This window comes from Aythya ferina, assembly GCF_964211825.1.
Source record: "Aythya ferina genome assembly, chromosome: 1".
NCBI lineage: Eukaryota > Metazoa > Chordata > Aves > Anseriformes > Anatidae > Aythya > Aythya ferina.
In genome coordinates, this window is record NC_140296.1 from 136,458,508 (window position 1) to 136,484,301 (window position 25,794).

A 25,794-nucleotide genomic window follows, 5' to 3' on the forward strand; every position below is an offset into this window, starting at 1 on the left:
TTCAACTGCAGAGACAAGAAATCAAGTGCTGAAATGCTCCTCTTGAAGACCACCTGGATTTTGTGTGTTTTCACTTCATGATCCTAGAAACACATTGAGCTTGGTGGGACTGGCCTGAAAACAGCAGTGCCTCAGGCCAGGATAGTTCAATGGCCAAATAGTGTGCAGAAAATCTTGGCTGTGCTCAAATTTATTGTCTTGCACTGCTAGTAAAGCTAGATTCATGAATCATAATAATATATGTGTTATGTCATCTTTTTTTCTTATTTGCAAACCATCCTAGCAATTTTCTCAAATGCATTTGTTATTCAGATTTTTTCAGAGTAATTTCTGGAGATAGTTCTTGTGCTTTAATCTTGTCTGGGAAATTATACTGTGTTTGACATTGGAGCTGTTTTCGTTAAAGACATAAATCTTTCTTTTGTTGTCTCAGAATCACATTTCCCATGCTACCATTTGCAATTACAGATATGAAACTTGCTTTCCTTGACTGCTCTTCAACATCCATTTATCACTTGCTGTTTCAGCTGCTGTTGAAACACTAGTAAACTGTACTGCCCATACATTTGGGACAAAACACTACACACAGAGGCATGAATGTTCTTGCACAGAATGAAACAGTGAGTAATCATCTATTTCTTCCTTCCTTCCTTCCTTCCTTCCTTCCTTCCTTCCTTCCTTCCTTCCTTCCTTCCTTCCTTCCTTCCTTCCTTCCTTCCTTCCTTCCTTCCTTCCTTCCTTCCTTCCTTCCTTCCTTCCCTCCTTCCTTCCCTCCTTCCTTCCCTCCTTCCCTCCTTCCTTCCCTCCTTCCTTCCCTCCTTCCTTCCCTCCTTCCTTCCTTCCTTCCTTCCTTCCTTCCTTCCTTCCTTCCTTCCTTCCTTCCTTCCTTCCTTCCTTCCTTCCTTCCTTCCTTCCTTCCTTCCTTCCTTCCTTCCTTCCTAGTTTGGCTATAATTTGGGCGTATAATCTGTATTTTGAATGACTTCCAAACTGATGTACAACAGAACAGTGAAGTCACCTGTGGGCTGTGTAATCATACAAATCATACATGTATGCTGATGGTATGTGTCAGAACATGTAGCATTATTGTTGTTCCTTCTATTTGCTTCCAAAAAACTAGTGTGTCAACCCCTAATCAAAATGGCCTGTACATATACAGATTAGACCTGATATTTTTCTGAACTAACAAGAAAAGACAGAAAAAAATAATTAATTATAGCAGTGATCCTTCAAACAAGGCATACATAATATAGTCATTTGAGTCATGCTGGCCCAGGTTCAGCAGGACTGATGTGGAACGGGGCTAGCTGGACGTCTGGTCCCCAGCTGGATGACAGATGCTCCTAAAGGGCATCCCAGGAGACTGAGTCTCTGCAAATGGAGAGAAGGAAAGAGGGTGCCTGCCTTTCTTGGTGGCTGCTCAACATGGGTGTAAAGAAAAAGAAAGAGGGAAGGAAGGTGAACACGGACTGTTTCTACATTCTGTATTTTAAGAGAAAATATTAGGCCTTTTGGAGGGAGGAGAATCCTGAAAATGTGCTCTTAGAATGGCTATTAGGTCAAGAGCCTCAGGGAAAAGAGGAGAAGAATCATTTTGTTCCTTGATCATAACTTGGCTTAGACACTAAGCTGCTCAGATATCTTTGGGCATGCAGAAATGGAATTTACTTGTCTTCAGGATCAGGCTTCAGCTGACAAAGACGTTTTCCAGGACACTGTTTTTAGAATTGGGTACCCAAATTCCACGGAGGTCTTACTTTCTGAGGCTACAGCTTCCTTGACCTCATCTGATGTATATTCAAGACTTAGGGAAATGGTGCTCTGAAGTGAGAAGAGCATTTTCTGTGGTGAAGGGAGAGGCTGGGACAGAAAAACTGTTTGCAGGCAAATATCGTAGTGGGGGAACTTTACCAATGCTACTGGGAGAGTATATTTTAGTGGTGTAGTAAAAGGAAAATTTTGGGGCAAGCTTGAAGTCTAAAGCATTCACCCTGAATGAAGCAATAGGTGGCAGTTGGTGGAATAAGAATATATGAGCTCAAAAGCAAGCCAATGCATGCATGCAAAAACATTTGGCAATTGTTTAGTGGAACAACGACAGCCTTAACAGCACAGCATTAGGCAGAGGGCCAAGAGGCAAAAATATTTGTAAATAGGGTTTGCTAAGTTTTTCCACTGGCAGGCATAGCAAGGGAGGGAGGGGGAAATTAGTGCTCTGAAGAGACTGGCCTCGGAGCACAGGTCTCACTAGGTTTATGAACAGAATGCCTCTGTAATCCAAGTCCCAAATGCAAATAAGAAATGTGTGTTCATTTGTGTGTGTGTGTGTGTGTGTGTGTCTGTGTGTGCATGTGCATGCATAGCAAGGGGATGTAAAGAAGTTGTGGTAAGGAGGCATTCCTCAAATTCAGGAATAGGAGCTAGAGGTTCATCAGAAATACAGGAGAAACCTTCCTTTTCCCCAAACCTCCTTATAAAACCAAAGCTGGCAGGCAATGCTGAATATTTCGGTCTGCAGACCTGTCCTTTTGCAGGCTCTCTCATGGTGTTGATGCCTGTGTGCTGCTGGAGTGAGTGTGAGTATACACCAGCTCTCCTCCCTCCCCTTCACAGCTTCCTCCAGCAGTGACTGTAAAAATGTTATCTATTATCTATGAAAGATGTACTCTGAAGCACACTGAGATAAGACTTGCCTTGAGTCTGTTAGGAGATCTGTAGTAGAGCCAGTCATCAACTAGGCCTAGATTTACTGCCTCTTTAACATGCTGCTCAGAGATGTCTCTTCTGCAATGCCTCTTTGCTTTTGGAAAGAAAATATCCTGAGCAGATTAGCCTACTCTGTTGCTCTTGCTGCTGCTCATACCTTCACAGTGAACCTGAGCTCTGTGTTGCTGCCAGAGAAATCCTGGTCCTATGGAAGTTGCTGGGGACATTGCTTCTGTAGAAATCAAGATACTAAGCAGTATTTGATTCCAAATAGCAGAGTTTCTTCCAGTGTCTTTCAGATCACAAACAGAAGTGCTGTTCACAGGGGTGTCAATGTATTGGTGGGAATTTTAGAAGAGTAGTTATTCATCTTCTTTCTGATGTTTGTAGGTAAGATAAGATTGACAAGGAACAAAAGGTGGACTTAAAATTAACAAAAAGAATAAGCTTGACTGAAATACAACCATACTGCAGAAAAGAACAGGTCATAGGGATTTTCTGAACTCCTGCAATGGAAGAATTGAAAGATCTTCTCATTTGATTCTTGGCAAAGTAAGGAGGGTGGTTAGCAAACATCCACCTTGGGCTTCTGGAGGGCAGACCTTGGTGTGTTTAGAAGACTGGTTGACAGAGTCCTTTGGGAGACAACCAAGTGATCAGGCCTAGTCAGCATGGGTGTGACTCACCTTTCTGATCTGCATACATTTCAGCATTCAAGTAGGTGATACTTGTATCTAACTGGACTTAAGCTGAAGCCTTTTGAGGTTTCCTTTTGAGACAGACTCCATCTATTTCAGATTGGATATGTTTTAGCCAAAACTCAAGATCTGAATAATTTGTATCTGAATAGTGAACAAAGGAGTCTTGCAACACACGCTGTTCACATGGGTAGTATCACCTCATACAAAAATGCAAAGGTGATTAATGATAAACCTCCTGTTAACATTTACCTGACAAAAAGAAATAAAAAGGCATCTGAACAATGACAAAAAAAGAGCTAATGGTTGTTTAACACAAGAAATGCCAATATTTCAACAGTACTCTATAAATAATGGCCTGCCATTCTTCCTTCCTGTGAAATCATCTGTGCATATCTAGACTAAAAAAAGGAAAAGAAGTGTTCAAGGGGAAACTTACACACCTAGCAGCAGTTTCAGAGGTGACTGGGAGCAATGTAAATACAAAATGTGTAAAGCTAACTTTAGCACATGATGGATAATAACTTCTCAGTGGCATATGTATGCCACTGTATGAAGTTCAACAAGGCCAAGTGCTGGGTCTTGCACTTGGGGCACAATAACCCCAAGCAGAGCTACAGGCTGGGATATGAGCAGTTGGAAAGCTGCCTGGTGGAGAAGGACCTGGGAGTAGTGGTTGATAGTTGGCTAAATATGAGCCAGCAGTGTGCTCAGGTGGCCAAGAAGGCCAACAGCATCCTGGCTTGTATAAGAAGCAGTGTGGCCAGCAGGGCTAGGGAAGTGATTGTCTCCCTGTATTCGGCTCTGGTGAGGCCGCACCTCGAGTACTGTGTTCAGTTTTGGGCCCCTCGCTACAAGAAGGACATCGAGGTGCTCGAGCTAGTCCAGAGAAGGGTGATGAAGCTGGTGAGGGGTCTGGAGAACAAGTCGTATGAGGAGCAGCTGAGGGAGCTGGGTTTGTTCAGCCTGGAGAAAAGTAGGCTCAGGGGCAACCTTATTGTACTCTACAGGTACCTTAAAGGAGGCTGTAGCGAGGTGGGGGTTGGTCTATTCTCCAGTGTTCCCAGTGATAGGATGAGGGGGAATGAGCTAAAGTTGCACCAGGGGAGGTTTAGGTTGGATATTAGGAAGAACTTCTTTACTGAGAGGGTTGTGAGGCATTGGAATGGGCTGCCCAGGGAAGTGGTGGAGTCACAATCCCTGGAGGTCTTTAAAAGATGTTTAGATGTTGAACTTAGCGATATGGTTTAGTGGAGGACTTGTTAGTGTTAGGTCAGAGGTTGGACTCGATGATCTTGAGGTCTCTTCCAACCTAGACAATTCTGTGATTCTGTGATATTTGTTTTTTCTACAGAATCTTTTGCACCACAAAAGTTAACCTCTCACCTACAAAAGAGATAAGAAAATGAGTGACTGCATAGCAAAGCTTTAAGTGTTTATCCTATTCAGAACCTAACAATACTTTGCATCCTCTCTGAGGTATGAAAGCGAGGGATGGGTTCCTAGGACAGACCCTTTCCTTTGAGATATTTAGTCACAATTTGGTGAGGATCCAAGCACAGATTTTTACATCTCCTTTTTAACTTCTCTGCTCATGTCTGAAGACTTCACGTTTTGCCCATCTGGTTGCAGAAGGCTGAGCCAAACTCCCTCAACAATTCTTCTAGATAGCTGCTGCATTGCAGCTGACCAATTAGGCAAGCCTGAAGCACATTTGTACCTTCCTGATTTGAGAGGGGAGCTTGAAGCAATGCAGGAATCCTGCATGATAGTTGAAACCCACTTGGCTTCTACCAGGCTTCTTCTATTCCTCCTTTGGCACATATTAGCCCTGGGTCAGTGAGATGGTGATGCAGGATCAGCATGGAGCCACCCAGTTTGTCCCAGGGCTTCTGCATCCCATGTTTGCCTGCAGACTTGAGCTAGAGGAGAATAGAACTTGGTCCTGGGAGTTCACTTCTTTATCAGTGCATTTAAAAAATATTGAAAGAGATAAGACCCTGGGCTGAACCTTATGCACAAGTTGTACTGTTTGCAGTGAGTACAGAAGGTTGCTTAAAGGGAGACCAAGAAGTGAGCCCCCTAGCTCATTGCTTTTGTGGCTTGTGACTGAATCCCACTAAAAACATCTTGTGATTTATTTCAGCTGCATAATAATATTACAAAGTAATAAAAATAAAGGCATATTTAATGATGTCCTTCCATTAAATGGTATGCCCTGGCTGTCTACAAATGGTTCTACAGACCTACTGGTGCCTGTGTCTCTCAGTGTGGGGAGAGACATTAAATATCATGATAGAGTCCTATGTACCACCAGGTTATGCGACACAATTCATTTCCATCAGGAAAGTCTCTCTCTCTCTCTCTTTTTTTTTTTTTTTTTTTTTTTTTCCCTTGGCCGTTGCAACTTTGCTATACTAATAAACACAGTTGTGTAGTGGGACCCAATTTAAACAAACACTTGACATAGTAACTTCACTGGACACATCCAGAATGGGACATCTGGGTCTCATCACACACCAAAGGTCTCTCACCCTCTCATCTTCACAACATATCAGTGCTCTCAGGCAGAGCTCTCTTCAAGTCTTCACCATGCATTTGTTCTTTCCATTATTAGTTTTAAAAAGTCAGGCAATCCCTGTTCAGAAGAGAAAAGGAATAAGGGTCTTCAAGTGTACATGGGACTGCAAAAAAATGTGGAGGCGAATTGCAATTGTTGGATAAAAATCATTTACCAACATCCTCCTTCTTGAAGGGTTCCTAATTGTCTTACAAACTGCATAGAGATCACTTTTCTGTAAATCACAGTGCTGTGAACTCCGTTGCAAATGAAGAGTGGCTCTGTCTGCTCTCCTGTTGCACAGCACAGGGTATGCCAGTGGATGCTGCCCCAAACAGAAGTCCAGCAAGGGAGGGCCAAGCAAACCAATTGCTCAGATTTTCAGAAGCCTGTTTCTGTGAAAAGTGCAATGAAGCATGCCTGATAGGGTATGTCAGGTGCCAGTTTGCTATAGAAAAATGGTAAGTGCATATGCTTTCTCCTCAAACCACCTCACCCCTGCTGTGACCACCACTGACAACACTCAGTAACCTGCCCATGTTGTGGGGGTGGTCTGCTCAGCTGGTGGCCCATGTGGCTACCTGGTGGAAGCAGAGAGGGAGATGCGGGAGCGACGGGTGCTGGAAGAGCACCTGAGGATGGCGATGCTTGAATAAAATGGTCCCTGCTTGAATACTGCTATGCAGAGGGTTTGGGTCATCTCTGACTCAGATGGTTTCCTGGATACTAAGTTACCAGCACAGCTTTCTGTGGCACTTGTGTTTTTCTTGACGGTTTCTCGTCTAGGGCTCTAGCAATATTGACCTTGGTTAATTATTCCCAGAGGGAACATATACACACAGCATCCTCCCACACAAGGCTGTGCTGCCAGATTAATCCCAACCTGCTGCAGAGGTGGAGGAATGGAGTATGGGGCAGGGAAAGCAGTGAGGGTTTGTCAAGCTGGCCAGGCAAGGGGACGGAGGGTGAACAGGCTCAGGGAAGGGGCAGCACCAGTCATCAGCACTGGAGCACCTTTCTGAGAGGAAAATAATTCTTCAAAACAATTCTGTCTTGTGGCTCATCTGTGACAGCTCTGTGTGACAAGTCTTGTAACTTGGCTAGGAAGGGAAGCAAAGCCTCATGGCAGGCGGCTGGGTCTGTCTAACAGACCCAGAGTGTTTTCTGAATCTGTGTGTCTAATAGAGACCTCATGTTCTCTGCCTGGTTTCTCATGGCAGCCTGCTATTCACCCAAAATATCAGCACAATGAGAATTTAATAACTTATGGCATAATTATTACATATTATACAAAATGCTGTAATTGTACATATTACATTATTCAGAATTAACATGTTGTTTTAGAGCAGCTTCCTTTGCACTCCTTCCCCAGTCATACTGGTCTTGGTAAGAGTATAGATGGTAAAAATTAACACATGCTGAAGCAAAATGCTTAATATTTGGTGCTTTCTTTACACTTCATACATAAGTGAGGAGAAGAAGGAGAAGGAGAAGGAGAAGGAGAAGGAGAAGGAGAAGGAGAAGGAGAAGGAGAAGGAGAAGGAGAAGGAGAAGGAGAAGGAGAAGGAGAAGGAGGAGGAGGAGGAGGAGGAGGAAGAAGAAAAAGAGGAGGGTGTGGAGGAGGAGGTGGAGGAGGAAGAAGAAGAGGGCAAGAAAGAGGAAAAGGAGGAGAAGAAGAAAAAAGAGAAAGAAGGAAAGACCAACATTTTCCCCCTTTTCAGTTTCCATTTAACTTATATTGCAGGTCTAGCCAGTTCTACTATGAAAGTGTAAACAAACCTCTTAGAGCGACTCAAAGAGCTTGGCTGGAGAGGTGCAGGGTCTAACTTTTAATCTGCCTTGCTCACCCCTCCAGGACCTTTTTTTTGAAAGCTGTTTTTCTGCACTCTAATGTTCTGCCAGTCACAATTTGTATTTCCAAACACATGAAAGAACTGTTTCCTGTCTCCAGTGGAAAAAGAGAGGAAAAAGGTATTTAAAGTCCAAACTAGACTTTCTTTTAAAGCCCACTACAGGAAAACACAAGCTGCTTCCCTGATGGGCATGGTTCAGGCGGCTGTGTGAGCCCGACCCCACGCGGGAGGTGTTAACAAGCCATGTGCTCAGGGTTGTGTTCCCATTTCCAGTCCAGCGCCAGCTCCACTCGCTTGCACAGGAGTCGAAGTGGCGATCTGTGGCAGCACCCCAGCGAGGCATGATGTCACGGACCCTGCTCTCTAGCTGCCCCTCGCACGGCCAGCGGAGCCCCATTGCGTGGAGTTAATCATTGACATGGAAGCCTTGCCTCAGTCCTGACATGGGAGGGGGCCTGGCAGGGAGGCAGGACCCGTGAACTGCAGCACTGGACAGTTTTGGCTCTTGCTGAGCCACTGAAGCCTTTGGGAGGTGCCTGGCACCACGGGGAGAGGGCTCATGGACAGGAACTGGATGCCAGCTCAGTGTTTGGAGGTGCTGTTTTATGTGTAGCAGCTCCCCACCACCACTCGTCTAATCTCTATTACATATCTACAGACAAAACAGCTACTTGGCATTGCGTTGCGGATGTCTGCAACTTTTGCCAGGACGTTGAACAGAGGCCAGGAACTTGGGTGGAGACAGGAGCCAGAAGGTCATCTGGGGTTGCTGCTCTTTGTTAGAGCTAAATAACGTTGTGAATGTATTAAGCCCCTTTCCATGCACTGATTTTTATTTTTTTTTCAATGCCTTCAGTACATATTTTTTTCTTTTTCTTTTTTTTTTTTTTTTTTTTCTTTTTCTGGGCTGGATTCATGTACAAATATGCAAAGCAGAACAGTCTGCTCATTTGTACTTAGCATGAAATCATGATTTTATTCATTTATTTATTTATTTATTCAGGAAAATGAACTGAAATACTGTAACAGCCTGCTCCGTGAGAACAAGACCTCAGGTTCTTTGTCACTTCCTCTCTTTCAGACACTGATCAGATGCTCATCTTCACAAAACTATCCAACGATTGATTTCATTATTGTTCCCTAAGAGAAGCAGTTTAAAAAAAAAAAAAAAGCTGGAAGTGGGCTGAAGCAAATTGTGGCATCTGGAATTGCAAATCTGCTGCTGGATCCTGTGGTGCTGCTGAGCAGTAGTCCTCGTCATGCTGCCAGAGTCAGCTGGGACTGAAAAATCGCATGAGTTAGATCTGCATTTAATACAGCAGATGTTTTTATATGAGGTCAGTGGCTGTATGGATGCGTCTACCTGTAAGATGACCAAGTTTATGCATACATTATTAAGCCTTTAGTGTGGGTCTCCTTCATCAAAGAGGCTGCTGATGAAAGGAACAGTCCAAGTGACTGTTCTCTTCTTAAACTACAGCAAATATAGTTATGACTATAGTTATAACTATAGTTATAGACTTACATAGGGACGGTAAATAATGTGGCCTCAAGACAATCATGTTACAGTTTTTGTTTTGATACCATGGTAACTGCATGTCTGGGTGAACACACGGAGTTCAGGGATTCATGGCAAAACCTCTACACTTGTTAGACTGACAATGCTGTGGCTATAGACAAGTGCCTTCCTCCTTATTTATTTATTTATTTATTTTTGGATATTCTCATTAAAGTCGACTCATTCCTGGCTCTACTGCTTGGGGTGTGACAGTTGCAGAAGGAGTGTTGTTGCGGTTTACAGGGTGGCTTTTTGGTGCAAAGTCCCTCTTGCAGGAAGAGCTTCTCATCACTTTGCTAAACAAAAGGCAATGGGTGTGTTATGTGTCACCCAGCTGCTGATCTGGTTCATCCCTGGAATAGGATTGTTTTGTGTCGACTAAAAACATACGTGCATGTAAGATGCAAATACCCATGCATCTCTATATATTTATATACAGATATATGGATGCATGAACACAATAATCATAATAAAGAATCAATTAAATAATACATATATGTTTTTATACATATGTGCTTTTCCATGGAATCTTGCCAGATGATAGGTATAGTAACATGAAATATTTTCATGGCTTTGTTTATCCAGACTGGCACTGTTTTCCAGAGATATTATCTAATTCTAGCATCTGGAAGACTCTTAGAGTAAGATTTCATGGTAACCACAAATAACAAAGGGAGGAAGATTGTCGAAAGGTAAGAAGGCTGATCTTGATTTGCAGCAGGCAAGCTAACAATTCCCTGCAGTCTCTCAGTCCTACATCCAAGCCTCTTCATGCTGCTTCACTGTTTGGTATGGCTTTTTTTTTTTCTTTTAAAAGGACAAGACAAATTGTCTAGCCACAAGAATTCAAGCAATGCTTTTAATCTCAGCAAAGAAATACGCTGTACTGCTTGGCTGCCTTTAAAGTCAAATATTGCAATATTTCAGCAAAAGGTGTATTGGTAGAAGGGGGAGCTGTAGCTTAACGTAGCTGTGCTGTAAAGCCTATTTAGCTCCACAGCACGTCATTTGCAGCCCAGAAACCCCCCTTGCCATCAGAGACAGGGTGAGGGACACTGCTTCTTCCCCACCCTTTTGCAGTGGCATGGCCCCCACAGCCCCCCGACCCTTCTTGGCCACAGCTGGACAAGCCAGTGTGGCTTGGCATGTCTGCTCCCCATGGGCAGCCTCACAAAAAGGTGCCTGCCACATCTGCTCTATTAAAGTCTCTGTCTAGCTAATAATGGAGGTGGGTATTTTAATAACCTTACTATGTTTTAAAAAAAGGACGATTTCACTGTACCTGTGCTACTCGGGGACCCAGTCCATCCCTGTGCCATAACAATCCCGTGAGAGCAAAGGGGAGTCACTGTCCTTTTCCATTCATTCCTAGCTCCCCCCTTCCCTCAAAAGACCAGAACATTTATCATGTAGTTCCTGACCACATAAAGAATCCAACATGTGGCTTGTAAGGTCAGAAAGGTTGATGATTCCTGGGTATGAACTCGTTATTAATGTGCATTTGGGTGTACTTTGTCTGTGAAAACAGACATGCACACAGATACACACACACGTATTGGAATCAAAAGGAACACGTGGTCTCTATTAGTCCATGTAACCAAATGCAGGATGCAGATGATCCAAAACAATAATAACTGTAGTTTTCATATCACAGAGTTCTGAAGAGATTTCATTTATCACATACTTACTGGCATTGCTCCAGCTCCAGGGACATATCTGAGATATGGATTTAAAAATATCCACAATAAAGCCTTTCTGCTCAGTTTAATGTTATGATTTTGAAGTGTAAAATTGCTTGACTCTAAAACCAGATCAAGTGCAATGCATCACCTGGATTCTATGAGTTTCCCTTTTCCAGTGGGATCATGAGAGTGTTCCTCCCCTTTCTTCAAGCCAAGGACCACACAACCTTTTAGGAAAAAGAATCTCAGGCCAATTACATCACTGCTACCACAATGGTTTCATTTACAGGAGCTAAACACCAGACACATCTATATATTCCTATTTTCTCCATTTTGTCTCCTTGCTGCTATGGTATGAGAATACGGATGGCTTTTATTTTTGAAAATGCTAATGGTAGGTGGACGATCTTCTGAAGTTTCATGGACCACTAGAGGTCCCCAGACGGTGCCAAAAAACACACAGCTCACTCCTCCTTGCGAGTTTATCTTGGCCCATCAGCACTGCAGGACAAACTACTGTCTTTGGTCTCTTGCCAGCGTAATTGCAAGGAAGAAATGTCACGTTTGTACAAAGTTGGGGAAAATATTTATTTAGCAGGTGCATATGTGTTGTTTTTATCTGCTGATGGCTGGAGCAGCTCAGCACTCTGGAATGTACGCTGTATTTATGGAGGGGATTAATGGGCAGAGTGAAGGTTATTATCCTATAAACACAGCTGATCACATGCATCTGCCACTTCTCAGCGCCTCCTTATAAGAGAAAGGATGGGTTGGGAAAAGATCATCTGAAAGAGGGGCCTAGCATGAGGCCTTTAAATCCATATTTAGTTACTGAGCTGATTTTTTCAGAAGTGCTGCTCCTAAGTAACTCCTATAGTTCAGTAGGAGTCATTGTAATAAATATCTGTGTGTATGCATGCCACGTACCATAAATCACTTCATCTGCTATTGAAGTGCGGCCACTTCTGGGCAAAAACACGGCAGATGTTTAATACGTCATGTCACAGCAGCTCTCCATAGCAGATTTCAGCGGGACAGAAAGAATGCCATGAAGCTGCAAGAAGGATTTAGTTAGGCGAGACATAATTACCAAAGCTGGACTTTGTCCAGGACACTGGGGCAAACCCTCCTGCCTTTGCAAATTTGATTTTAACAACTTTAATTTTAAACACCTGATAGTCATATTTCTTGCCAACGGCATAGACTGCTGAAAGAAAAAGAGGCAGCACTTCCTAAGTGAAAAAAAAAAATCTCAGAAAATTAAGAAAGAAAAAAAAAGTGTTTCCTCCTATATGGTTTGTGACACCTCTGTGGGAAACCATGAAATACCCAGAGCAGAAACACACCTTCTGGGCTGTAATTCAGCCTAGATTATACTACCCCATAGCTTGTGCCAACATTTTGTGTGTAGAAGTGATGAACTGTAAAAAGTGGAACTGCACAGAGGGACCAGTGCAGGGAGTCCAGGTCAGAGCAATGTAGAAACAAAACACGAGGAACCTGCCTGCAAAATAGATGAATAAATGTCTTTTGCTGTTAAGATGTGTATATACGTTAGCTTTTATTGATGACACTGCAAATATCCCCAGCTTACAACTGAATGTTTCAACACGCCAACTTGTTTATGTGGAATTAAATTGAATCTACAGCATTACAACAAAACAAACTTAGGAAAATTAATATCTGAGAGCAAGCAACTCGTGTAACACAGACTCTCTGAATCTCCAGAGGAACTTTGCTGACCTAGGCTACCCACTATATTTGCCAAGTGAACAGAAAAAATCATCTCCCGCAGCAGTTCACAAGCTTTGGAGTAAGTCAGTTCTGATCCTGCTACAGTGCAGGGGGCTGGACTAGGTGATTTCCTAGGTTCCGTTCCTGCCAAACATTTCTGTGACATTAAGGCCCATCTCCAGAGCCTATTAACATGGATCCAAAAGACAACAGTGGAATAATAAAGCATCTAATGCAGTAAATTCTCCAGGAAACCAGTGCTATCCTACAAAAGGATACCTATCAACAGTTTGCAATGGAGTTGCTTTAAGTAGAAGAAAGCTGTACTTGCATCATGCTAAAGAAATTGAAAGCATGCAGAGGATCTCTTTTCCTGGCTACCTTGCCCAAGTGAAACAACCTTCTTCTGCTGAAAGGAATCTAATGAAATGATCCATATATGAGAGATTATTTCTGTGTTTGTACAAAACAGAAAACAAGTGTAAGGGCTGTTCTGGGACTTGCTCTGTCCCATTTTCAGCCAAGGTTGTGTTGTATCTGGGACACATTTATTTTATCTGGAAAAAAAACCTGAACTATGTATTTCTCAAATGCATATAGAATCACTGAATGGTTTGGGTTGGAAAGGACCTTAAAGACCACCCAGTTCCACCCCCCCTGTCACGGGCAGGGACACTTCCCACCAGACCAGGTTGCTCCAAGCCTCATCCAGCCTGGCCTTGAACACCTCCAGGGATGGGGCATCCACAGCTTCTCTGGGCAGCCTGTGCCAGGGCCTCACCACCCTCTGAGTGAAGAATTTCCTTCTAAATATGCCGGTCACACCACAGTATCGGCTAGGCTGTGGCTGTTGAGTACTTCATGGTCACACATGCAGTTCGTATTGGTAAGACAGGAAGGAGGGGGGCTCAGGTAGATGTGCTTGTACCTCTTTATCAGTATGTGGAGGTTACAGTGTGTCACGGATTCCTGATGCGGTCTCCCTTCTGCTGTGCAGTCCTTACACAGCTGCATAAGACCTTAAAACAGTGCTGCTACTATTTCCTTAATGCCTTGATTCTTTGATTTCTGAGTGCATCCCAATGCCTCTCATCATGAAAGAGTGCTGCTTTAGGATTTGATAGATAGCCATACGCCCATACAGCCAGTCCAACTCTAAGGTCAGCAAAGAAGCCCTGACCAGCTTTGGTGGTCAGAATTAGACTTGGTATGTTCAATGCCTTGTTTAGCCACAGTGAAGCAGACCAAAGCTTCAGTACGCTGCCTTTTCAATCAGGCCTGTTGCCTCATTTAAAGAATGGGAATGTGCTAGACCTCCATAATATAAAAACAAAAATAATCTTTTACACCTACATACTGATGTATCCCGCTGTGTATAATGTTTAATGAGAAAGTGCAATTAACGAGATGAACAAAAGAATGACATATTCCATGTTTCACGGTTTCTTTGTCAGCATGTTAATGAAATAAAGATAGACATGCTTTATCTACACTATTGATGAAGCTCAGTCTCTAATCAGAGGTTTGTTGTTATTTTTGGCTGTCATACACAAACACAAAAAAGCAGAAACCATTTAAAAAATCTTTTAAAACCTCTGCATGTAGAAAGGAGGCAATGTCTTTACATAGTTAGCTGCTTGTCAGTTTAAAGTAACTAAAAGAACCAGTGCAAAACATCTAAGCCTCATTTTCCTCTGGCAGAAACCAAGGTGTTTCCACCATGGATTAGTGGAACTATAATAGTGTACACTAGGGGGGATTAGGCCCTGTGGTCCAAGTATAAGAACTTCCAATTGCAAATACTGGTATGGAAACATTTCCCCCGTCTCTCTCTGTTGTGTTACTGTGCACTTCTAATATCCTGTCATTTCAAAGAACATTAACATTATGTATTCAGCAACTAGAAAGACATCAACTTGTCTCCCTGGCAAAAAAACTCTTTTCTAGACAAGCACTGAATTCACAGTCACAGCTAACTGAGATGCTATAAACACAGACAGGCTTCATTTTCAAACAGGGTCTCTACTTTTGAGTGCAAATATATTTATTCCACTATGTATATTCCAATATATATATTCCACTCATGGGCCAGTATCTGCTCATTATCCAAAAAATGTGTTGCTGATAACTTCAACAACTGTTTTATGAATTCCTAGGACATTATGGGTCCTGGTCCTGGTCCTTTTGATGCAGATATTTCCCCTTAAATGTACACTTTAGCAGTGAGCTATTATGGAATTGATGGGAAAAAATATTCTTTCTTGTTTCTCTGGGACAGCAGTGCATCAACAGTCATTATTTAATAAAGAGATGTATCCCTTTTCCCCTTGGAAGAAAAAGACTCCACTTACTTCACTATAACCTTGTGCACGGCAGACTTACAAGCTTTCATGCACAGCTCATGTCAACCTGGTCAGAAGTAATTCTGCAGGTAACCTTGCTACAAAACAAAAAGGTGCACAGTGTCATCAGTCTGATTTAAAATCACAAACACACAGAGAAAGAGTTGTGCAATTTTTCTGAATTAGTGTAAATCATCAAACTTTAAAAATATAGCTTAACCTGTTCTAATTACAAGCAAAGTTTAAAAATAAAAACAAACATACAAAAAGCTCAATCACATGCCTTTATGCCACATCTCAGTGTGGTGAGAAGCTTGTAATAGAATGGACCGGCCACAAACACACCGAATGCACTACCAGCAGCAGTTGCCAGGCTGACCCTTACCCTGCTTCACTTGGGTAAAACTCCCTTTGATATCAGTCAGAGCAACTTTTGTTCCTCACTACATCAAAAATTCAAGAGAGAAAATCTCATCTTGTGACTCTCATGCATGCAGCTATTATTTATGTCTAATCACTGTAGCCCTTAATGGCGAAAAAAAACCAACACACTATACCATCCTGATGTTGCATGTAATGCAGAGTGTATTACTTGCTTACTCCATTTCTTGTGTGCACACCTGACACGCATGCACGTGCATGTTAATTTTTACTACCCAAGAGAAACCTTGGTTTGTTAAGATTTGAGATGAAAAGTAGTGTTCCATCATCACATGACATTCTAAAAAAGCTGACATTTACAGAGCTCTTTCCAAATGTGTTCATTAAACACTGCATGCATCTTACAGCCATATGCAACAGTATAATTTACTGTGTATATTTTATAGGTTTCTTTTTCTGTTTTACCCACTGATTATTATGTGCTATAAAACCTCAATTATCCAAACTAGTCAGGGAAATGAAAAAGGGAAATAAAAAGTAGGTGATGGAAAAGTATATGTTAACAAATGCCATAGAAAAAGTGGTCCATGCAAAATCAGGAGGAAGAGAAATTTCAGTGTTATTAATGCCCTTTCTCTCCTTACAAAAACATTATTAGTATGAAAAAAAAGCACCAAGTGGTAACTAAACAGTCTCCCCCATTTGTAGCTTTTTCTTATAAGCAGCAAGCATTTAAAAACACTGTGGACAAATGCACTGCAAATTTTATCTTCATTTTCCTTGTGCAAACTCATAGACCTTGATGGTATAGCACAGGTGAAAAAGATGAATTTTTGACCAGATGATAACAGGAAAGCCTTCAAAGATAAAAAGGTATTTCTGGAACTTTCTACCCATAACAAGTTGATCTACCTCATTCAATTCTTCCATGGTGGGAAGAATTACAGGACTAAAATGTCTGCTGATATAAATGGAAACTTTCCCAAGTAATTTCAGCTTTCTCCATTTACATCCCAGAAATAATACATGCTTTTGGCACCCAAGTGATTTACTTATACTCCAAACAGGTACAATTCTGTACCTGAAAAAAATCACAGATGCAGCTAGGAATTATTTTTAGTGTGTCAGACCAGTAAAGTTGAGATGGTGAAATTTAGTAAATCATTGCTGCTTAAAGGAAAAAAGAGGATATGCAAAGACATAACGATATAAAAAGCCCAAATTGTACAGTGACATTTCTAAGCACAGTATTAAACGTGCAAACTTGTTTTAAGTGTCCACCACTTTCTCATATTCAATGATTTTTACTGCATGTTAAACTGCTAGCCTTTGCCAAAGTCTATCATGTCCAAAATTGCTAACCAGTGTTTTTTAAGGCCAATAATTTCTCAGCAAAGTGATTCCAGTTGATTTGTCCTGACCCCATTACAATTTTTTTGTGTTTGTGACTCTTCACTGCTGCTATCATGAATACACATCTGCATGTGATGTTCCGAAGTGTCCACTGCCCGCACAGACAGTTTTTGAATGCTGAGGAAATCCAGCAGATGTTTCTAACCTCTCTGGTGCAGGACAATCCTGTGCTTGCTTTCAGAAAGTTGGCTTCTTTGCAGCAGCTTGTGTATTCGTCTTGATTTGCTTCTTTGCTGAGTAGTAATCTAGAGAACAACATGTAAACAGACAGAATTACAACTGCAATAGCGATAAAGGCTCCTTCAAAGAAATCTCTCAAATCTTATTTTATTGTTAAAGAAGCCATTTAGACTCCTCTAAGGCTCGTGAATGAACAAAATTAAATACCCTTAGTATGTTCCACATAAAGCTGTGTAATACCAAACAAAACAAAGGAAATGTGCTGGCTTTTATCCAGTAAAGATCAAAAGACTTTCAACCCTATTACGCAAGCTGAGCAATGTGACATTTCATTCCAACTTTTAGATCTACTATGGCAGTGCTTTTCAGTCAGAAAGAGTTATTTTTTTTTCACCTTAAAATAACAAAAAATACTCTGTAAAATATCTTCGAGAGAAACTATATTTATGGAGCACTTTATTTCTGCTGGTCAAATGGTCAAATGCGAGTTCAGGGAGGACTGCATAAAACTTTGCTCTATCACTGAATTATAAGTCATTCTTCAATTAGACAGTAAGTGCTGTAGCTTAAGAGAATACATTTTACTTTTCCATATATTCATGTGGTTGAATCTTTGTTTCAGGTGTAAATGTAAGTCAACTTGTATTACAGAACTAGAATTACAAATAAGGGTTTATATAAGAATTATCTCCCTGCCTCCCAGTCTTGCACTGAAACATTCTTTTCAGGTAAATAGGGCAAAATGTACTGAAATAGAAGCTAGATGCTTATTTACGTTTAGAGTTAATGGGGTTTACTTTGTGTAAATTATTTGTATTCATACTAATGAAACTATTCCAATTTAAACCAATAGAGGATGTGGGCTTCCTGACGTTTAAACTTGAGCTTTCTGTAGAGTCAAATTGGCAGCATGAATTCTTGTATTATTTTTGGTACCAAATATTATTGGCAGGAGGACTGGAATCCAACAGGCTTTCACAGCCAAGCTTGTGCAAGGGGATTCCTGCAGCCAGCTTGCTTAGGGATATATATGTCTGCATGGCACAGTGTGATGGAGCGCAGCAGTACCTGAGCTAGCTCTGAGTCAAGCTTCTGGAGCAGGACTTGGTCTCAAGGAAAGTGTATTCTCCCAGGCAGGAGCACGCACAGCTAACTCTGTAGAAGAGCAAGTCCCTGAATTGCTGCAATTCACTGCAGGCTCTCAGCAGGGCAGCAGAGAAAAGGAGTAGCAGCAAGAAAAAAAAGCTTACAGTGCAAAATGTAATCCTTATTTCTCCTATTTAAAAGACTTCTATGTAGCTATCCTCCCTTTTATTCTAGGAAAAGAAATACATTAAGGTTAATGATTAGTAGATGAGAAAATTTAGAAAAGACTTAAATAATAATTATTCCCATTTCGGCCTGTGAAGGATTTCAGCCAGAGCCCAGCTGCTCAGACACTCACATGCCCCACAGCAGAGCCCAGTTTTAGAATTGATGGAGGCACTTAATAGTCAGGGAGATGCAGGTTCCCTAGAGCTGTATTCAGAAGGTTTAGCCTCCACCTAAGACACTAAACAGAGTCTGTGGAAATTGGCTGGTTTGCCTGGAGGACTCTAAAGAGCACTTGCACTGGCATAAGTAACGTACTGAGTAGGATTATGCTGCCTGCAGCCTGTCAGTTGGAAAACCTGGGCACAGGCACCTAGAAGGGAATGATTTCTGTTGTTTAAATATACTTACCTAAATGACTGCTTTCCTTTCTACCCCATTTTCTCCCATCTACCTTACAGAAAATGGAGTTTTTGAACTACCTGTTTCAGAAGCAAGGCTGCTAGTGAAAACACAGGATTGTTAATGATTTTCTCAACCTTGACCTGTAGCAAAAGAGACTTATTTATGTCTCCCAGAAGAGCCAAGGTCTAAGTGTATCAGGCTGAGACAGGCCAAAAGGTTTGGAAAAGAAGAAAAGTATAAAGTTGGCATGGTTCATCAACCCTGGTTAGTGAAGAGAGAAAAAAAAATGAGAAAAAGGAAAACGTGAAAAAAACTTAGTGCCTGTAGCTGAGCTGCTTTTTGAACTTGAGGCTTTCCCAGAAAACTGAACAGAACCACACTGGGACCGCAATGAAATGGAGAGAATGGAGATGGGGTAGTGTACACAAAAGGGGTGGGAGATAGAAGGGAAAACCTACTTTCATGCTGGTTAGTTCTCTGCATGTCTGAGGAGTCAAACACAGCAAGAAAACCTCTGCTCCTTCCACTCTAGAGGCGCCAACATCCACAAAACCCAATGGCTGGTTTTTAATATATTGATATTTATTTAATGGGCCACAGCTGTCTTTTAAAGTCTAAATTAAATACACATTGTTGGATCTTAATGTAAAGCATTACAGTGTTCTTGTTGACCAGGGGAGAATGCAGATAGCTGTTTTCAGATCAAATCCCAGCCCCCAGTGCTAAACTAACCTTTCATTATGGGATGGCAGAAGTTGAGCAAATGGGCAGAAGCACAGGCTCAGACCATATCAGTAGGTATCGTTTTCCTGGAACACCATGTTTCAGTTTTGAGTTAATTACTTCAGTCGTGCCCAGAGGAAGGAGTTTGCTGCTGCTGGAGCGGAACTTCTAAGGCAATACACAGAGCTGGCAATACTTGGAGCTGGCTCTGTGTATGTGCCTCCGTATGTGCAGGAATGAGAGAGGAACCAGTCTCCAAGCTTCACCAAAAATGACAACTGTGAACGATTTTCCTGGCCCATCTCATAGACCCAGATTCCTTGGGGAGAAGGGTACCATTGTTAGACTAAAGTGTTTTCTCTTATGAAAACATATGTGGGAAAGTGTTAAACTGTGCAGAGTGGTATTTTGGTTTCCACATCCCCTGTTGAAATGTTTCTTGCCTGGGGAAAACAAAACGGAAGAAAAATATCCCCTGGAAATATCTGCATAATTTACTCCCACACACCTAGTGAGAGATTTACAACTGAACAGCAATTCCCTCAAACCATCACAACACTATGCTCTGAATTACACTTCTGTACTCTTACCTGTAAATTATACTGTTAATTAGTTAATGGCTGTAAAGTGCTTTGGAGAAGAAAAGAGCACTCATTAAACATCATTGTTCTGTACTCTAGCGTACAATGTTCCACTCTTCATTAATCTTCAACCTCTTCCTGAACCTCTCTCCAGCAATTAAGTTTTATACCCTCAAATAGCAAATTACTCTATTGTCTGATTTACTGAGATCAACATCACTTCTCAGAAAGTGTTTCCTGAAATCTTAACTTCAATTATCTTCTATGCAATTTCAAGCTGGTGTCTCAAGTGAAATTCTCAAATGAAGATCTTTGGTCTACGTCTTGAAAGTCTCAGTCTTGGATAAACCAAACGCCCAAAAAGGACAAGGGTAAATAATCTATGGGATTAGATTTTTCAACAAGCTCAAATTCCCGTTGAGAAGAGAAAACGAGGGGTCAGATTTTCAGAAGAGCTCAGCATGCAGAATGCTGAGGACTTTTAAGAACCTAAAGCTCTTTTAGGTTCTTAAACTCAGTGCTGAAACTCTTTCCTTTGTACATCTGGCAGCAAATCCTGGTTTATAATCCTAGGCCCTTCTGCCACCTGGCCAAGTTTAAGATTGATATGTCCTTAAATATCCTGGATGCCTTCACGGACTATAATATTCAATCTGAAATTAGCAGGAGAGCTGGCTACTTTCTCCAGTTTTTGGTCTTTCTCCAGAAGACCTGACTGGGTGAATGGTGTTTCTTATTGCACTTGGGAAAAAGAGCACATGGCTAAGCCTATAAGAAACAAACCTCTCATCTGCTGGGCAACACTGTTTTCCTGTTGGGTTCCTACTTGAGAAATAACTCCACTGCTTTTCTCACACTGCCTGTCTAACCATTCTAACCATCCTCCCACAAGAAGAGGTCATTATCTTATTGCTCTGACACTGACAAGACCCAAACAGATCTTTGAGGGCCAGGAGGGTGGTTGTGGCACAGCGCCTTTGGAAAACACATCACATCCCCATTGATTTATAGTTTGTTTTCTTTCAGATGCTTTTTTGAAGGGCTGCACTTTCTTTAGGACCAGTGTATGGGCCTGCCAAAGAATTTCTAAACAGCTGCTGGAACTAGGTTTTATCACCTGAGCAATACCAAAGTCTCACACACCTGTTAAAGATGTCTGTCTTCTTTTCTTTCCTTCTGGGATCCTCTTGGCTCCTATTTTCATGGAAGTTTTGGGCTTCTCTGTCAGTGCTATCTGTGCAAAGTGGTGACTGTTGTCTTCCCCGTCCAGGGGCCAGTACAAGTGCTGTAGTGGTCTCCGAGCCTCTCCCACCACACAGCTGTAGAAAGCAGGCACCTTGCGGCCCTCCAGCCCTTCCCACTGCAGTAGCCCCTCCACTGGCCTGTCCTGCAGGAAATCGAAGTTCCACTTCTGCTGAGTCCCCTTTGCACCATTGTGCAGCATGTGCTGGAAGTCCTGCTGCAGCTGCTTGTGGTCTACGGGGCCAAAGAGGTTCCTCCGAGCACATGCAGTCTTCTCTGGCCTCCGCTCCATCTTTTCTCCTCTGTGCTGCTCTCTGGTGAGTATGTACAGCGGTGATTCCCTGCCAAGGACAGAAAGACCATCAGCCACTTTGCATGCTCCATTTATAGATGCTGTGTGCTCTTTAGAAGGGAATGTGGCAGTAACCTCCGATACTTTTCATCCTGCTACAGGGAACTTTGGAAGAAATTTATCCCAGTCTCCAGCCCAGAGTGAGAATTGCCATCGACTTCTATAGGATGCATCTGTTGCAGCAGCTTTGACAGGGAACAGGTGAGCGTGAAATGCCTTCTTCACCTCTTTTGTGCCTCCTTTATACCAAGTGGGGGTTTGTCCTAAGGGGACAGAGTCACACAAGGAAGTGGAGAACACTCCTTGAGGCAGTGACTGTTATTTTCTTTTGTTATGCTCTGTTTACATTGCCTAACAGTGGGCGTTTTGGGGACTCAGACTGCTGTGAATTGCTGCAGTAGGAATTGCAGCAAAAGACAGAGAGCACTGGGGTGGCACTTAAGTCTAGCAAGAGTATTATCTTAAACAAGGGACAGGGAGTGAAAAGGAGGCATTCCAGGACAAAGAAGGGTGATGGAAATCAGAAAAACATAGAACACATGCTTCTACTGTACTTTTACAGCAAAGGTGGTATTACTTTCCTAACTACTCCAACCTTTTTTTTTTTTTTCAGCATTGATCAAGAATGAAGCTAAGATGATCAGAGCTATCACTTGCTTCTTGCCCGACATTTTCATTCCCCTTTCCTTAAGTAATTGCCTCAGAAATGGTTCCAGTCACAGACACAAAATGGGTCTTGTTTCCTGTAATGGCAAATCCCATTCAAGCACCTGTGGGTGGACTTCCCACCAGGAAAGCCAGCATGGTGACAGAAGAGATGGGTTTTGCACCCTCCCCTGGCAGGTAAGGTGGGAGCAGAGCAAAAGAGAGGAGAGAAATCGTGCACTTTGTTGATTTCATAGGCCAGTAACGGCATAAATATACCAAGCACATTCACCTACTAATTCCTGCTCAGATCTTTAATTTCTGGAAGAGTTTGAAGATAGATCTTAAAGGTCACAGAATCACACAGAATCACAGAATTTCTAAGTTGGAAGAGACCTCAAGATCATCGAGTCCAACCTCTGACCTAACACTAACAGTCCCCACTAAACCATATCATTCAGTTCTTTCTCTCTGCATCCACAAAACTCAGCCCCTCTTTCAAGCTGTGATGTGTAGCTGCAGACAAGCTAAAAAGAAACCTCATAGATACATTAGCAAAAAGCCACATTTTGGATTTGTTGCACTACTGAGTTCTGAAGGGATTGAATTCTGAAGAATTTGCCACGAAGCTAAGAGAGGTTAACCAGTGATTTGTCTACAGACCATGCAAATAGTCTAAACTGAAGCAGCAGAGTTCCTACAGAACCACAAGCTTTGGGCTTGGTCTCCAACATCCCAAAGAGTGCTTCAGCCACAGCAGACACAAACCCAGATTTAATTTGTTTAACCACCCCTCCATATTATTTTTGCAGGGTTGTATCTAATCTAAGTGAACTGTGAGCATCTCCTGGCAGTCATGCCCAAGTGCTTACTCTGAGATGGTCACTTTGTGGCTACGGTATCAAGAGCTTGTCGGCAACAGGGCGCTGCTGGCACGTTATCTGGTTCTGCACACAGTCTGCAGCAGAAAACTTGGGCAGCGAGGGGATGTGGCCACCTCCTCCCAGGTGAAAGTTGAGTGTCAGTTTTGCAATTGATAATGCAACCCAGCAGTGGAGCTTCAGAGGCAGAGGGGCACCTGCATCTATTTGTGAACCTTTTTCCTTGCCCTTGGTGGCTCTGAAACTGTGGCCTGCAAATGTGTGGCCCACAGCTGCTGGAAATTAAAGCAGAGAATGCCAGGTCTAGGTTGCCCTTCTGGCATATGTATTTATTTCCAAGTGTTGTGTGCAGTCCTCCGGAAGGCTAATGGCTCCCAACTGCAAAGACAGGCACATGGGACCTCTGGGATGGGAAGCAGAGAGGTACTGCTTAGAGAGGCCCATCTGGGACTCATCATTAGGGTTAACATGACCACGCTGCCTCCCAGGCTCCAGCCTGCTGCCATCGGCGGTATTACACCATGCCACGTAGTTACCCCAACCCATTTGGTGTGTGCCACCAGCACTCTGCCCCATGGGGACACAGCTGACAGCTGCCCACCAGATGCTCCTTGCTCCTATCAGGTCCTAGAACTTTCCCAAGAAGCATCTGAGAGCACACCAACAAGGAAAATCCTCTAGGTGGCATCCAGAATCCCAAAACCTATCTCAAACTTTTCCTGGAGCTGTGTGCAGCCTTGCCCTCAGCCATGGGGATGATCAGCGGTGCTGGTTGTCACTGCAGCTAACAACAAGCACACTGCTGCTCTGCTGCTTTTTCATCTGGTGCCAAGCCCCCAGCAGTTTAATCTAAGCTCATTCAAAGACAATCTATCAGCCTTAGAAAGGGATAGGCAGTGCTTTGAAAGAAATGTGCACTAGGAATTGTATTAGGAATTGTCCTTTTGTAATAAGTGAATACGGAAGAAATAAGGTATTTATCAAACATTTGTGGCCTTCACTACTTTTTTTAAATTTTAATAGAACATATGAATGAACCAGAAGAGAATCTGCCTTGCTCTGTTCCTGATTACAGGAACATGGAAAGAGCTGCTCCAGTGCAGGCTACGAACCCAGTGCCTTGTCTTTAAAGCTGTCTAATTCCAGGTGTTTCAAAAGAAGATAAAAAGCCTGCAGAGAGGATAATTATAGACTAACCTTTCCCTATGGAAAGTTTCCTCCTAATGCTCTTAATTATGTCATGAATCATAAATGCTTATAACTCTTCTAAACTTACATCATACGTATATACTGACTGTTGTCGTTTCCATTACTCATAGTCACATCCAGGGTGAAACGCTGGCTCGGCTGAAGTAAGCGCAAGTTTACTGCCGCAGAGCTGAGATGCCTTTTTGCAGAGCTCTTTCCAGGTCTCATTTCCAAAGCTGCACTGTCACCGCTCCCACGCACTGGTCTGAGCTGCGGGGGTGCGTTAAACACCTGTAAAACTAGACAGAAATACGTCTGAAGTGCAGAAACATTACTGCTAGGGGCTTCTCCTTCTTAATCCATGGTTTCTAAGAACAAGCTGCAAGCCCCGTCCTGCCAGCCTTACACCTACCTGTACGAGCACTCCTACTAGTGCCAAGACACAGGACAAACAGCTGAAAGATGGAGCTCTTCACTACCAGTGGCCATGCCCGATTTTCCCCAGATCTGGGCTAGCTTGAATGAGCTGGAAAGGAAATATAAACTTCCCCACTTACTTCTTGAGTCCAAGTTTTAGAGCATCAGTGGAATGGTGGGTTGTAGTTATGAATTTCCCATGTATTCACAATTTTAAATAAATAAATAAGAGACGACACTATCGGAATGGATGCTGTGCATTTTTTGCCTTTGTTCTTACAGTGAAAGCTTAGTCCCTACATGATTTGGACACCAAGCGAGTGTCGCTAGCCATAAATGCTGTTTTCCATCACAGGTGCTTGTGTCCCTCCTCTCACCCATTTTTCAAACCCAGCTGGGAAAGGGTAGCCCTTCCCTGGGGGTGAAGGGGCAGCCCCCTTGCTCCTCTTGTGGCCACAACAAGGTGCCTTCACTTCCCCCAAACACCACCTACCCCATTTTGGGCCCCCCTCCGCCGGGTGGAGCTCGATACAGGCATGCCCATGGCCCTGCACCATGAGGCCCTGTGGCCGCCTACAGTCGGCTCTGGCCTGCCTGGCTGCAGGGTGCTGAGCTGACATGGGGTGCTGAGGGGCTGGGGGAGCAGGGGCTGCTCACCCGCACAGCAGAGAGGGGTTCCTGGTATTCAGGGGGAACCTCCTGTCTGCCAGTTTGTGCCCACTGCTTCTCGTCCCCTGGCACTGGCACTGGTGAAGTGAGCCTGGCTCTTTGCTCCTGGCCCTCAATGACCTGTGTCACCCGGTGCCCTTGGGACGGCGCACGCAGGCTGGAGCCCTTGTGCCAGCCACCACAACCCCACCATGGTGGCCCCAGCTGTGAGGTGGTTTTGCTAACGCAGCATGGACAGGGCTGGCTGGGCATGAGGGTGCTGGGAGAGGCCAG

The 25,794-nt window shown here is 43.0% G+C and overlaps 1 protein-coding gene and 1 long non-coding RNA gene across 2 annotated transcripts; one reads left to right on the forward strand and one right to left on the reverse strand.

The window, feature by feature from the left end:
* The first annotated feature begins 509 nt into the window (after positions 1-509).
* On the forward strand, positions 510-22,656 carry LOC311430444. The gene is made up of 4 exons (XR_014688792.1): positions 510-620; positions 8,899-9,154; positions 21,823-21,922; positions 22,335-22,656. It is a non-coding gene; the product is annotated as an uncharacterized lncRNA (long non-coding RNA).
* Positions 15,634-24,952, reverse strand: LOC311430441 (cyclin-dependent kinase inhibitor 1-like). The gene is made up of 3 exons (XM_084507017.1): positions 24,524-24,952; positions 21,271-21,710; positions 15,634-17,172 (listed from the first exon to the last, which is right to left on the reverse strand). Exons 1-3 carry the CDS (start codon positions 24,661-24,663, stop codon positions 17,105-17,107), a joined length of 648 nt encoding a protein of 215 aa, XP_084363143.1. The 5' UTR covers positions 24,664-24,952; the 3' UTR covers positions 15,634-17,104.
* Between the last annotated feature and the right edge of the window lie 842 nt (positions 24,953-25,794).

Coding starts and splice junctions, on each gene's coding strand:
- LOC311430441 (XM_084507017.1), bottom strand. CDS start 24,663: ATGAGACCTGGAAAGAGCTCTGCAAAAAGGCATCTCAGCTCTGCGGCA. Junction 21,711..24,523: donor AGTCAGTATATACGTATGAT/GTAAGTTTAGAA, acceptor TGTCCTTGGCAG/GGAATCACCGCTGTACATAC. Junction 17,173..21,270: donor AAGACAGACATCTTTAACAG/GTGTGTGAGACT, acceptor GTTGTTCTCTAG/ATTACTACTCAGCAAAGAAG.